General features: G+C 43.1%; 1 protein-coding gene across 1 annotated transcript in view; it reads right to left on the reverse strand.

The window, feature by feature from the left end:
• The window catches only part of LOC106612315 (catenin alpha-1), a 244,829-nt gene that overhangs the window by 182,288 nt on the left and 46,764 nt on the right, over positions 1-15,777 (reverse strand). The window contains exons 7-8 of the mRNA XM_045724259.1: positions 14,523-14,648; positions 14,049-14,192 (exon numbers count right to left, since the gene is read on the reverse strand). Coding sequence (XP_045580215.1) covers positions 14,049-14,192; positions 14,523-14,648 — 270 coding nt within the window. The remainder of the gene's footprint in view (positions 1-14,048; positions 14,193-14,522; positions 14,649-15,777) is intronic.

Consider the following 15,777-nt stretch of genomic DNA (forward strand, 5'->3'; position numbering starts at 1 on the left):
ATGCCACCTTAGTGTGAAGCCCAGAGGTACGGGGGGGAGGCAAGCGAGGTCAGATCTGTCTGAGCACTGACATGGAGAAGACGACAACAAAACAGCTACTGTGGTGGATGGGTTGAGTTTCCACCTCACTATGCAAGTGTCCCATCCTACCCTGGGGGTCACAAGTACTGCTGCTGTTCTGTTCTACCTGAACTGCATCCCCTGGGTGTCCCATGTCTAAACCAATCCCTGATTAGAGGGGAAGAATAAAAATAGCAGTGGAACTATTTATATGGTGCCATTTAGGGCTCCCGACCTCCTAGTGACGCCGGGGCTCCCGACCTCCTAGTGACGCGGAGGAGACTGGTTAAAGAAGGATTTAAGGTTTTTTGTAGAGTCCATGCCCCGATTAAATGAGCCTGTTCTGAAGGCACTGATCATTTTACTCTCCCTAGCAGAGCTGGATAGGATGTTTATATATGTATGTTAGAGAGCGTTGGTGACTTCAACTGCGCTGCTGGCAACAATTTACGCTTTTTTTTGCAGACGTTTACTGACACCGGCCATATTCAACAGGTGTTGGGCATTGGGAAATTATACAGTTATTCTGCGCTCTGGCACACTACACCTGAAATCGGAGTAGACAGACATAGCTAGTAAATTTGCTCTGGCTATCAACAGTTGTCGCAGTGACATTCTATTGAAATGATTACTTGCATAGTGGAGTCTTTCGTAAAGACGTGTCTAGCTAGCTAGGTAAACAACGAACCATAATCCCAACTCATGACGTTACTGGTTTGCATGAATCTGCAGGTTGCTAACTACGCAGATTCAGTGTTAGCTAGTTAAAACATTTAAAAAGTTCAAACGTCTCTAGTGTGATGTAGAGACCCGCAACATACGCCTAGTTTCCTGAAACAAGTTATATAAAATATGTATAAAAATAACCATTTTAAATGAAAATCACATGTTTTATAAAGCACTTTTTACATCAGCAGATGTCAATATTGGCCTACATACCATAGTATATCAGCCTATTTATCCTAAAGCCATATTTCAAGAAATACATAACAAACTTGTAACCTTGTACCTGTAAATAATAATACAATTGTTAAATTACGAGCCTAGTTGGTTTAGCCATTGAAAATAACAGCAACCTTCCCGCTAGCCATAATTGGCTTGAGATAATGAGTGGCCTGTACATGCCGAGAGATGAGTTTGGATTGGTCTACCATGTTTCTGTCTATAATATGAGCTGGTCAGTATGTGTAGGTAATCCTTTCTAACACTGCTTTTAATAAATATATCACGCAGTAAAACTGCATCAGTGTTGCTCTCCACTTTCTGGACAACCGAGTTTTGAAATCAGTGAGAGTATGAGAGAAAAGGACATGGAGTAAACACCTCTCTCTGGATGTATAGTTACCACAACCATATTCATTTTTTTATTTTATTTTTTTACAGTAATGTTTCTAGTGCAGAGACTCAATAGGGAATTGCATAGCATTGTTAAATGGAAGCAATACTGTATTAACACAGCTATCCCACGACCAAGTTTGATGTAATTTTCCAATAGTCTGTTACAAAGATATCACATCAAAAACTGAGATGAGGGTAACATAAGAAGTTACAGATTGTCGAGTGAGAGTGGACAGGAGTCACTTCAGCGCCAGATGAGCCTATAAATATAAACTCAGCAAAAAAATAAATAAGAAACGTCCTCACAGTCAACTGTTTATTATTTTCAGCAAACTTAACAAGAGTAAATATTTGTATGAACATTAGATTCAACAGACATGTGACTAACAGAAATGTAATAATGTGTCCCTGAACAACGGGGGGGTCAAAATCAAAAGTCCGTATCTGGCGTGGCCACCAGCTGCATTAAGTACTGCAGTGCATCTCCTCCTCACGGACTGCACCAGATTGGCCAGTTCATGCTGTGAGATGTTACCCCACTCGTCCACCAAGGCACCTGCAAGTTCTCGGACATTTCTGGAGAGAATGGACCTAGCCCTCGCCCTCTGATCCAACAGGTCCCAGACGTGCTCAGTGGGATTGAGATCCGGGCTCTTCGCTGGCCATGGCAGAACACTGACATTCCTGTCTTGCAGGAAATCACGCACAGAAGAGCAGTATGGCTGGTGGCATTGTCATGCTGGAGAGTCGTGTCAGGATGAGCCTGCAGGAAGGGTACCACATGAGGGATGAGGATGTCTTCCCTGTAACGCACAGCGTTGAGATTGTCTGCAATGACAACAAGCTCAGTCCGATGATGCTGTGACACACCGCCCCAGACCATGACGAACCCTCCACCTCCAAATCGATCCCGCTCCAGAGTACAGGCCTCGGTGAAACGCTCATTCCTCTGACGATAAACACGAATCTGACCATCACCCCTGGTGAGACAAAACCGTGACTCGTCAGTGAAGACCACATTTTGCCAGTTCTGTCTGGACCAGCAACAGTGGGTTTTGGCCATAGGCGACGTTGTTTATGGTGATGTCTGGTAAGGACCTGCCTTACAACAGGCCTACAAGCCCTCAGTCCCTCTTAGCCTATTGCGGACAGCCTGAGCACTGATGGAGGGATTGCGCGTTCCTGGTGTAACTCGGGCAGTTGTTGTTACCATCTTGTACCTGTCCCGCAGGTGTGATGTTCGGATGTACCGATCCTGTGCAGGTGTTGTTACACGTGGTCTGCCACTGCGAGGACGATCAGCTGTCCGTCCTGTCTCCCTGTAGCGCTGTCTTAGGCGTCTCGCAGTATGGACATTGCAATTTATTGCCCTGGCCACATCTGCAGTCCTCATGCCTCCTTGCAGCATGTCTAAAGCACATTCACGCAGATGAGCAGGGACCCTGGGCATCTTTCTTTTGGTGTTTTTCCAAAGTCAGTAGAAAGGCCTCTTTAGTGTCTAAGTTTTCATAACTGTGACCTTAATTGCCTACCGTCTGTAAGCTGTTAGTGTCTTAACGACCGTTCCACAGGTGCATGTTCATTAGCTGTTTATGGTTCATTGAACAAGCATGGGAAATAATGTTTAAACCCTTTACAATGAAGATCGGTGAAGTTTGGGATTTTTACGAATTATCTTTGAAAGACCAGGGTCCTGAAAAAAGGGAGTTCTCTTCTTTTGCGGAGTTTATAATAGCGTATTATTGTTGAGCCATCAGCTTTTACTTTACAGACCGATACCTTTCATCTGAGCCACTGAGTGAGTGGGATCGCCTCTATACTCTTAGAGGGCTCATACTGTAGTAACCTTCTCATATCTTCTCTCATCCTTCTGAAATAGTTACATGTGATATGGGGTCAGAGTTGCTCTGAGGACCTGGGGGGGTTGTTTACGTGTGATGTTATGGGGTCAGCTACTCTGAGGAGGTGGGATTGGGGTTACACAGCAATGTCATTATCAGCAAAGAAAGGTTTACATAGACCTACACTATGGAGCTGTTTGATTGTCGAGACATGAACATTATTTACACAAATCACTTGTTGGTTAAATAGCCTCCAGGAAGAAATACAAATGAATATTGTAATGCTATTCCGCAGTCGAGATAATTGTTTAGAATTGAACCACGTAGTTTATTTATCAGCTGAATATCAACGGTCGGGTGAAAGAAATGTGTTCTAATGAGCCCAGTCACTATGCAAATGTCTACATGCAATTAATGGTACTGATTGAAAAAGAGCAGGATCCCAGCTTTCCAGGGCTGTATGATTATTTTTTGCAATTTTTTTAATTGGCAGCGTTTTACAAATCGGAGTGTCTGGCATAATTTTTTTTTTTTTTAAAGTAAGCACTAGATTCACGGCAGCCATTCGAGTGCATAAAACGGTAAGCAAATATTCACTGTAAAATTCACACAATTACACCATTTATAAATACCCCAAAAATCACATGATTTTGTTAATGCCAGAGGGATTTTTTTAGGAGATTTCACAAGCAACAAAATCATATTTAGTCTGATCTAGCTAATGACTCACCCATCGGGGTAAAGAATGCAGAGGACCAAACCCCTGCTTCAGCCGTGTAGCCGCATCAGGCTACAGGTGACCACGCTTCAGCCGCGTAGCCGCATCATGCTACAGGTGACCATGCTGTAGCCGCGATGCTACATCAGGCTACAGGTGACCACGCTCCAGCCGTGCAGCCGCGATGCTACATCAGGCTACAGGTGACCATGTGCTAAAACAGCACACGTGCCTGATAAAAGATATTGCTTTTCATCAACATGTTATTGGGCTCATTTCTGGAAGGGAATGTCATTTTAAATGGGTTTAATAAAGGCTACACGTCATCATTGAGTCGGGGATGGTTATAGGTTTGTTTTTCCAAACAAAAAGTATGAGATTTTATGGCTGGCTATAATATTTAACCTTTATTTAAAGAGGTACTGGCCCACACTGCAAATGAAATAACCAACAACTTAAATTCTGCGTAGTTAACTTGCTTTCCTGTGCTCTTGGCCCAGGCCAGTCATTTTCTCAATTCGGGCAAATAGTTTTTACTTGGTACAAGCCCTTGGATTAAGGTGCCACAGAGTGAGTCGCTCCAGGCATAGAGGATGAAGAGAACGAGAGAGAGCACAGTGAGAGAAATCAATCGTAACCCTGTTACAAAAACCTTTCCGTGGCCATATCACCGGTTAAAACAAACTATTCAGATGTTACAATACCAGGTTTATTAGCTAGCCCCCCCCCCAGACACTCCACCCCCCCCCCACACACACACACACACACACACACTCTCCGCCACCCCCCCACGTCTGACCTCCGTTTGAGTGTCACGTCGCCATGGCAACAGGCTCTCTTTGGGTGTGCGTGTTAGTCTATGACTCACTCCCTGAAAGTTGCCTCGGCAGTGCTTGAAATTAGGCACCTTGGCCCAGAGAGAGGGAACTGGTCTGGAATGAAATGCAGAGGCGCCGTGATCTTAAATAGAAAGAGGAAAAAAAAAAAAAAAAAAAATAAAAACTGTATGGTCACCAGGAATTACTGATGAACAAGATCTGCAGTGGTGCTGCTAATAACCCGCTGCTTCTGTTCTCGTCTCACTCCCCCCTTATCCTATCCTCCCCATCTCACGTGTCCTCTTCATCTTTCATGTATCTGCCTCTTTTTATACACACACACACACCATCTGTCTGTGCTGTGGAGCCACTGTACTTCCTCCCCTGAGCCATTCTGTTCTGACTGAGTAGAACCACAGCACCTCTGCTCCTCCTTCCCGGCTCGCCTCTCCCACTCCTCCTCCTCCGCAGGCTGAGAGACACCAGAGAATGACCCATCAATCAACCAGAGCCAGGTTAACACCTGATGGAGTGGTGTTGCCACTGACCAGCCTGCTAGCCACCGGAGAAGGAGACATGTTGGAGAACACTACTTACTTTAAAGTAAACATTGCCTTCTTTTCCTGGCCAATATAATGCAAGTAAGCATTTAAATTGTACAGTGTACACCAGGTATAGCATATGCAAAATTAAAACGCTGACTTGAGAAATATTGTTTTAACATAGTTAAGTAAATAAAATACTATAATTCGTAATATAGCATGTGCAGTCTATTAAATAATACATTTTGATATAACATGATGCTCAGTTAATGTGATATTACAGGAGGCTTCTAGAGTTACCCCTACAGTTGTGATATTACAGGAGGCTTCTAGAGTTACCCCTACAGTTGTGATATTACAGGAGGCTTCTAGTTACCCCTACAGTTGTGATATTACAGGAGGCTTCTAGAGTTACCCTTACAGTTGAGAGCCAGGCCTAATCGCCCAACACCAGTACCCGACCTCACTAATGCTCGTGGCTGAATGGAAGCAAGTCCCCGCAGCAATGTATTTATTATAGATCCCCATTAGTTCCTGCCAAGGCAGCAGCTAATCTTCATGGGGTCCAGCAAAATTAAAGCAGTTATAAAATAAAAATACATTACATTCATAACAGATTTCACAACACTAAGTGTGTGCCCTCAGGACTCTACACTACTACCACATATCTACAACAAAATCCATGTGTATGTGTGTATAGTGCATATGTTATTGTGTGTGTGCATGTATGTGTCTGTGCCTATGTTTGTGTTGCGTCACAGTCCCCACTGTGCATTAAGGTCTATTTGTATCCATTTGTTTCTTTTTTAAATCGAATTATACTGCTCACAACTTACCTGATGTCAAATAGAGTTCCATGTAGTCATGGCTCTATGCAGTAATGTGTGCCTCCCATAGTCTGCTCTGGACTTGGGGACGGTGAAGAGACCTCTGGTGGCATGTCTTGTGGGGTATGCATGGGTGTCTGAGCTGTGTGCCAGTAGTTCAAACATACAGCTCGGTGCATTCAACATGTCAATACCTCCCATAAATACAATTAGTGATGAAGTCAATCTCTCCTCCACTTTCAGCCAGGAGAGATGTACAAGCTTATAATTAATGCTAGCTTTCTGTGTACATCCAAGGGCCAGCCGTGCCGCCCTGTTCTGAGCCATTTGCAAATTCCCTCTGTGGCACCTGACCACACTACTGAACAGTAGTCCATGTGCGACAAAACTAGGGCCTGCAGGACCTGCCTTGTTGACAGTGTGTTGTTAAGGCAGAGCAAAGCTTTATTATAGAAAAACTTCTCCCCATCTTAGCTAATGTTGTATCAATATGTTTTGACCATGACAACTTACAATGCTGGGTTGCTCCTAGCAGTTTAGTCACCTCAACTTGCTCAATTTCCACATTATTCATTACGAGATGTAGTTGAGGTTTAGGGTTTAGTGAATGATTTGTCCCAAATACAATGCTTTAAGTTTTAGAAATATTTAGGACCAACTTACTCCTTGCCACTCATTCTGAAACTGCAGCTCTTTGTTAAGTCATTTCAGTTGCTGTAGTAGCTGACATGTATAGTGCAAAGTCATCCTCATACATAGACACACTGGCTTTGTTAGTAAAGATTGAACAAAGTAAGGGACCTAGACAGCTGACATGGGGAATTCCTGTTTCTACGTAAATTATGTTGGAGAGGCTTCCATTAAAGAACACCCTCTGTGTTCGGTTAGACAAGCAACTCTCCACATTATAGCAGGGAGTGTAAAGCCATAACATGCCTTTCTCCACTAGGCTACCTGCATCACGGCAGTTGCTAGATCGAATCCCCAAGCTAACACGGTAAAAATCTATAATTTTGCCCCTGAACAAGGCAATTAATCCACTGTTCCTAGGCCGTCATTGTAAATAGGAATTTGTTCTTAAAACCTGTTGGGGATAGGGGGCAGTATTGAGAATTTTGAAAAAAAATTGCCCATTTTTAACTGCCTCCTACACCAACTCAGAAGTTAGGATATGCATATTATTCACAGATTTGGATAGAAAACACTGAATTTTCTAAAACTGTTTGAATGGTGTCTAAGTATAACAGAACTCATATGGCAGTCAAAACCCTGAGACAAATTCTGACAGGAAGTGGATACCTGATGTGTTGAATTACTTTTAAGCCTATGCCATTGAAACACACAGGGAAGTACTAATCATTGAGCACTTCCTACGCCATCCACTAGATGTCAACAGTCTTTACAAAGTGGTTTGAGTCTTCTACTGTGAAAACTGACCGAACAAGAGACTTGGAACGTTGGTCATAAGCGGATGGCCGATACGACTCTGGTGCGCGAGTGCATGTTTGGGTACTCTCGTTCCAACACGTTTTAAAAGAGAATGCAATCATCCGCCTTGAATATTATTGAAGTTCTGATTGAAAAAGGCCCTAATGATTTATGCTATACAACGTTTGACATGTTTGAACGAACGCAAATAATTTTTTTCCTTCTTTGATGAAGACAAGTCCGGCGGGCGTCGTTCATGTTTTTGAGTAGCCTACAGGACGCGCTAACAACACGGAGCTTTTTGGACATAAATTATGAGCTTTTTCGAACAAAACTACATTTGTTATGGACCTGGGATCCCTGGAAGTGCCTTCTGATGAAGATAATCAAAGGTAAGGGATTATTTACATAGTATTTTTGATTTTAGATCTCTCCAACATGGCGCTTAGTCTGTATCGCAAAGCCTATTTTTCTGGGCGCAGTACTCAGATTATTGCAAAGTGTGATTTCCCAGTAAAGTTATTTTTAAATCTGGCAATGCGGTTGTGTTCAAGAGATGTTAATCTATAAATCTTTGAATGACAATATAATATTTTACCAATGTTTTCGAATAGTAATTATTTAATTTGTTGTGCTGATTGACTGGCGGTATTGGAGGGAAAATATTTCCTCAACATCAACGCCATAGTAAAACGCTGTTTTTGGATATAAATATGAACTTGATAGAACAAAAAATGCATGTATTGTCTAAGATAATGTCCTAGGAGTATCATCTGATGAAGATTGTCAAAGGTTAGTGCATAATTTCAGCTGGTTTTCTGCTTTTGGTGACGCCCGTCTTTGCATTGACAAAACATTACACAGCTATTTTCAATGTACTGTCCTAACATAATCTAACTTTATGCTTTCGCCGTAAAGCCTTTTTGAAATCGGACAACGTGGTTAGATTAAGGAGATGTTTAATTTTCAAAGGGTGTAAGATAGTTGTATGTTTGAGAAATTTGAATTATGACATTTCATTGTTTTCAAATTTGGCGCCCTTGATATTTCACCTGCTGTTGATAGGGTGTACCAGGGGTGGGACGCTTGCGTCCCACATTCCCAGACAGGTTAACAGACTTGTCTAGTTAAATAAAGGTCAAATACAAAGATCAATAATGTCAAAAGCCACACTGAAATCTAACAAAACAGCTCCCACAATCTTAGCATCAACTTATCTCAGCCAATCAGTCATTTGTGCAAGCGCTGTGCTTAACTAGTAGAAAGAGGAGGAAGGGAAGCGCTACTAAGGTACACAATAGTAAATGTTGGTAGACAGAAGGTGCTCTTTGGTAAAAGGGGTGAGTTGGTCACTGTGCTTGTTGAATGTCCTTCTCTACAAGCGTGATGAAAGTCATGTCAATCTGTTTACAGTAAAAAAGCATTGCATCTGGTCAAACAATTTTTACCAGAAGTTTACTAAAAAGGTTGGTAACAGGTTGATTGGTTATTTGAGCCAGTAAAGGGGACTTTACTATTCTTGGGTAGTGGAATGACTTTTGCTTCACTCCAGGCCTGAGGGCACACACTTTCTTAAATAGAAGATATGGAAAATAGGAGTGACAATATCGTCCTCTATTATCCACACTAATTTTCCATCCAGATTGTTGATAGACAAATAATTTTTTTCCACCTCTTCCACACTTATTTTATGGAATTTAAAAAATTGCTTGTCTTTCATAATTTGGTCAGATATACTTGGATGTGCAGTGTCAGCATTTGTTGCTGGCATGTCATGGATATGTTTGCTAATCTTGCAAATGGAGGGGGGGAATCATTATAGTAGCAATATCAGTGGGTTTTGTGATGAATGAGCCATCTTATTCAATGAATGATGGAGCTGAGTTTGCCTTTTTGCCCAAAATTTCCTTTAATAAGGTGCTCCAAAGCTTTTTACTCTCATTCTTTATGTAATTTATCTTTGTTTCATAGTGTACTTTATTTTTATTCAGTTTAGTCACATGATTTCTTAATTTGCAGCAAGTTTGATAATCAGTTGGGCTACCAGACTTATTTGCCATATCCCTCTCAACCATACAACTTTTTAATTCCTCATCAATCCAAGGGGATTTAACCGTTTTTACAGTCATTTTCTTGTGATGGGTGCATGCTTATTAGGAACTGGAGTAAGCCATTTCATAAATATATATGTTTAGTGCAGATTCTGGTTACTCCTCATTACACACCACAGACCATCAAATAATCTTTACATCAACATAGGAATCAATACAAAACTTCTTGTGTGACCTTTTATACACTATATTATTAGGCCCCGCATTTGGAAATTTGGTTTTCCTAGATATGGCTACTATATTGTGATCACTACATCCAATGGATTTGGATACTGCTTTCAAGCAAATGTCTGCAGCATTAGTAAAGATGTGATCAATACATGATGAATTCATTCCTGTGCTGTTTTTAACTACCCTGGTAGGTTAACTGATAACTAGCTTTTTCTTGAGTGGGCTGCTTGATGGAAGCCAGTCAATATTTAAAAATCACCCAGAAAATATACTTCTCTGTTGATATCACATACATTATCAAGCATTTCACACATATTATCCAGATACTGACTGTTAGCACTTGGTCTATAGCAGCTTCCCACCAGAATGGGCTTTAGAAGGCAGATGAACCTGTAGCCATATTACTTCAACAGTATTTAACATGAGATCCTCTCTAAGCTTTACAGGAATGTGGTTCTGAATATAAAAAACAACCACACCTCCAACTTTGGCATTTGTCTTTCATGTAGATGTTATAACCATGTATTTCTACCACTGTATCAAAAAGTATATTATCTAAGTGAGTTTCAGAGGTTGTGAGAATTTGAAAAGTCACCTGTTACAAGCTAATTATTGATTTCATGAACCTTGTTTCTTAAGCTTCAAAATGTTTAAAATACGTGGGTTATTTTTAGCACATTTCTGGGATGCTTGATTATTTTTCTTGCTTTACTGCTCAGGTTATTTATATTAATGCAGGGTGAACTGTAGACTTCTTACTAGGGCACACCACCTCAGGTTGTAGAACTGGTGCATAGGCACATGATTACTGCATACAAAAGCTGTAGGATCAGCAGAGGCATTCAGGGGGAGTTAGAGGGACATAAATTAGATTACTTACATTGTATCTACCGACGCCCCTGGTGTAATGTACATTTACTGAAGCATTATGACAACTCTGTGTCACAATGGTAGGGATTAACTGAGCTGGGTTTGGGTCATTGATAAGTCATTGTCTCAACGCAGCCTTATAATGCCGTGAAAGAATCCAGGAACCCAAATGATTTGGGTGGATCCCATCCTCCTTATAATACAAGCTTAGCCTGTTTGGGATAGGGGGCAGTATTTTCATGGCCGGATAAAAAAACGTACCCGATTTAATCTGGTTATTACTCCTGCCCCAGAAACTAGAATATGCATATAATTAGTAGATTTGGATAGAAAACACCCTAAAGTTTCTAAAACTGTTTGAATGGTGTCTGTGAGTATAACAGAACTCATATGGCAGGCCAAAACATGAGAAGATTCCATACAGGAAGTGCCGTCTGACCATTTCTTGGCCTTCTGAAGCCTCTTTATCGAAAATACAGGATCTCTGCTGTAACGTGACATTTTCTAAGGCTTTCATTGGCTCTCAGAAGGCGCCAGAACGTTGAATGATAACTCTGCAGTCTCTGGGCGAAAAACAGTAGGGGTTTTGGTGAGTGGTACTTCTGAGAACAATGACACTGGTGCGCGCGTGCATGTGATGACTCCATTTTCTTATTTCAGTGTTTGAACGGATACAACGTCTCCCGGTTGGAATATTATCGCTATTTTACAAGAAATTGATTTCTAAACAGCGTTTGACATGCTTCGAAGTACGGTAATGGAATAATTCAAAGTATTTTGTCACGATATGCGCCGGCGCGTCACCCTTTGGATAGCGTCTTGAACGCACTAACAAAACGGAGGTATTTGGATATAACTATGGATTATTTGGAACCAAAACAACATTTGTTGTTGAAGTAGAAGTCCTGGGAGTGCATTCTGACGAAGAACAGCAAAGGTAATCCAATTTTTCTTATAGTAAATCTGAGTTTGGCGAGTGCCAAACTTGGTGGGTGTCAAAATAGCTAGCCATGATGGCCGGGCTATCTACTCAGAATATTGCAAAATGTGCCTTCACCGAAAAGCTATTTTAAAAATCGGACATAGCGATTGCATAAAGGAGTTCTGTATCTATAATTCTTAAAATAATTATGTTTTTTGTCAACATTTATCGTGAGTAATTTAGTAAATTCACCGGAAGTTTTCGGTGGGTATGCTAGTTCTGAACAAAACATGCTAATGTCAAAAGCTGGTTTTTGATATAAATATGAACTTGATTGAACAAAACATGCATGTATTGTATAACAATGTCCTAGGAGTGTCATCTGATGAAGATCAAAGGTTAGTGCTGCATTTAGCTATGGTTTTGGTTTTTGTGATTATTTCTGGCTGGGTACTCTCCTGACAATCTAATGTTTTGCTTTCGTTGTAAAGCCTTTTTGAAATCGGACAATGTGGTTAGATAAAGGAGAGTCTTGTCTTTAAAATGGTGTAAAATAGTAATATGTTTGAAAAATTGAAGTCTCTGCATTTGAGGTATTTGTAATTCGCGCCACTCTATACCATTGGATATTGGTGAGGCGTTCCGCTAGCGGAACGTCTGTCCCTAGCAGGTTAGTTTCCAGAAGGTATGAAATTGGTCAATACATGTTCCAACTACAGAGCTGCAATAGTCTCGTAGCCAGTTTTGGAGGGTTAAAAGTCTGCTGAAATGTTCAATGCCACAATTTAGGAAGGGCAGAGGGCCAGATATTATGGGGCGTCTGTTAGTGTAGTGACCCAATCAGTTCTTTAAAAATCCATCTTCAGCTATTCTAAGCTGCCCTTCATAATGTCATTGAATCCCACATGAACTATGATAGACTCAATTCTGTGATGTGGACTTCAAAATGTTTGGGAGCAGCTTTTTGAAGTCCTATACAGGCACAAATATACTCTTGAGAAAAAAAAAGCCATGCTTGCACATGTATAAAATCTTAGAGGCTGACAACGTCTGAGACTTATTTCCATTGGGGTCCTCATATATATCTACCTATAAGAGGAAAATGAGTCTGTCCTAAATGGAACCCTTATATTTAGAATGCACTACTTTAGACCAGAGCCTATAGGGGTTTCCTCTGTATTTTAGGACAACAGTCAAAACTCCACTAGATTAAAATCCCAAATATATAATAATCTAGTGACAAAAAGTTAGTCGAAGTTGAGGCTTTGCACTCTGTTCACGACCAAATTAACAATCCGGGATTTTGCCACCATCTGAAACCCTGAGATCAAATCTTACAGGTTTGTTTTGGGGTCAGCAGCAGTAAAGGCAGCATTCATCTGATCCAATCCTGGATTACAAGGCTTCCTGGACTGAATTCAATCAAATCAAACACACAGGATAACATGTCAACAGCTTTAAAGCCATATTTACAACGGGAGAGAGAGAAAGAGGGAGCCTAAGAACAGCGAGCGAGAAAGAGGGGGGGAGAGAAAGAGGGAGCCTAAGAACAGCGAGCGAGAAAGAGGGGGGGAGAGAGAGGGAGCCTAAGAACAGCGAGCGAGAAAGAGGGGGGAGAGAGAGAGGGAGCCTAAGAACAGAGAGCGAGAAAGAGGGGGGAGAGAGAGAGGGAGCCTAAGAACAGCGAGCGAGAAAGAAAAGCAAAAGATGGATACAAAGAAACACTTTCGTATTTTAAGAAATACAAAAAAAAGTGAGAGGTGATAGAAAGAAAAACAAAGTTCTTCCCCACTTGGGCTGGGTTGCTACAGTGGGAACATCCCCTCACATCTGTCCCTGACCTGCAGACACTACAGTGGGAACATCCCCTCACAGGCTGGGGCCTGTTCCCTCCCTGCCTCCCACGTAGCACCGTAGTCCCTACATAGTGCACTACTTTTGACCAGAGCCCTATGGGATTTCTTATGAGTCCGGGTCAAAAGTAGTGCACTATGTTGGGAATACGGTGCAACTTGGGATGCTCTTTTCTGTTTTAGTTCTCAACGCAGCAGCAGGGGTAGAGGTGAGGCGTAGGTGATACCATAAAGGTATCAGGTCTACCTGCTTTACAAACTTTGCATTTGTTTATGCCATTGTCCAGTGTTATCAGATCAGTGCAGACCAAGGAAAGGAGATATGAGGGAAAAATGACTAGAGGGCGCCATAGCTCGGCGGGGTACATTTACATTTTAGTCATTTAGCAGACGCTCTTATCCAGAGCGACTTACAGTAGTGAATGCATACATTTCATGCATTTATACTTTTTTTGTAGGGTAGAGGGCGCCATAGCTCGGCAGGGTAGAGTTGTTGAGAGCGTAGACCAGCTCTCCTCCCCCTCCAAACCCCATCCCCACTAGACTTACATCAAAGTTGTTGAGAGCGTAGGCCAGCTCTCCTCCCCCAGCAGGGTGGTTGAAGGCAGCGTCATCAGAGGCTGTAGCCTGGGCAGCATTAGAGATGCCTGAGACAGCATGCTGAAGCTGCTTGTAGATCAGGTCACGGTTCGCCTGGAGAACGGAATTAAATTCAAAATGTTATTTAGGGGGAACTAAAGATAAAATGCATCAACAAGATGTCTCTCTGAAGCACTTCGAGATTCTGTATGTAATGTGCTATTGAAGTTAAATTATCATAAACTCTTAAAAGCATTCATTGAAACAGTTTAAAACACAAGACAAAAGTAAAAAACTTTTTTTTTTTTTACATTTCAAATATTATTACGTCCCAAATGGCACCCTATTCCCTTGATGTTGCGCACAAACGGCTTTTGGTCAACATCAGTTCACTATTAGGGAACAAGGTGCCATTTGGGATGCACACATTGTTCTATTACAGACCTTGTATGCGGCCACGTCCGGGTGTTGGAGGCAGGCGCGGGAGGCGGTGTAGAGCATGGGGATGTTCCTCTGGAGAACACCGCGGGCGGCCGCCATCTGATCCTTATGGTGAACATCCTTCAACTCCTACAGAGAGGAGAGAGACAATGGTATTACTACACTATCTGAAAAACATTGCAGCGATGCAGAATTATTAGATACAATAGAGACAGGCTCCGGGGAGGGAGAGAGAGAGACAGAGGGAGAGAGGGACAGAGAGACAGAGAGACAGAGGAGGGAGGGGACAGAGCCCGGGGAGGGGGAAGAGAGACAGGCCAGAGGAGGGGGGGAGAGACAGGCTCCGGGGAGGGGGGGAGAGAGACAGGCTCCGGGGAGGAGGGGGAGAGAGAGAGAGAGACACCGGGGAGGGGGGGAGAGAGAGAGAGAGAGACCGGGGAGGGGGGAGAGAGAGAGACAGGCTCCGGGGAGGGGAGGAGAGAGGAAAGAGACAGGCTCCGAGGAGGAGGAGGAGAGAAAGATAAAGAGAGACAGGCTCCGGGGAGGGGGGGGAGAGAGAGACAGGCTCCGGGGAGGAGGGGGAGAGAGAGAGACAGGCTCCGGGGAGGAGGGGGGGAGAGAGACAGGCTCCGGGGAGGAGGGGGAGAGAGACAGGCTCCGGGGAGGAGGGGGGAGAGAGACAGGCTCCGGGGAGGAGGGGGGAGAGAGACAGGCTCCGGGAGGAGGGGGGGAGAGACAGGCTCCGGGGAGGAGGGGGGGAGAGACAGGCTCCGGGGAGGAGGGGGGAGAGACAGGCTCCGGGGAGGAGGGGGGGAGAGAGACAGGCTCCGGGAGGAGGGGGGGGGAGAGAGACAGGCTCCGGGAGGAGGGGGGGAGAGAGACAGGCTCCGGGGAGGAGGGGGGAGAGAGACAGGCTCCGGGGAGGGGGGGGAGAGAGACAGGCTCTGGGGAGGGGGGGGAGTGAAGGGGTGACACTTTCGATTGAAGACCGTCAAGTGATGCCCTCACGTAAACAATTATGACAGAGCTGCTCGGTCTGAGCGACCTAGATTCTCCCCTGTGGTGATAAAGCACAGTCATAATCAGGCCATTCCAATAAGCCCTTCAGCTTTAATGCATAGCTCTTACTACTGGCTCCAGTGTTACAGTTTTTATAGAAGAGCCAGGGAGACAGCACAGACTGCTGCCTCCCAAATTACAATATTCCCTATATAGTGCACTATAGGCCCTAGTGAAAAATGCACTATATAGGGAATAG

Source organism: Salmo salar, chromosome ssa09 (genome assembly GCF_905237065.1).
Source record: "Salmo salar chromosome ssa09, Ssal_v3.1, whole genome shotgun sequence".
NCBI lineage: Eukaryota > Metazoa > Chordata > Actinopteri > Salmoniformes > Salmonidae > Salmo > Salmo salar.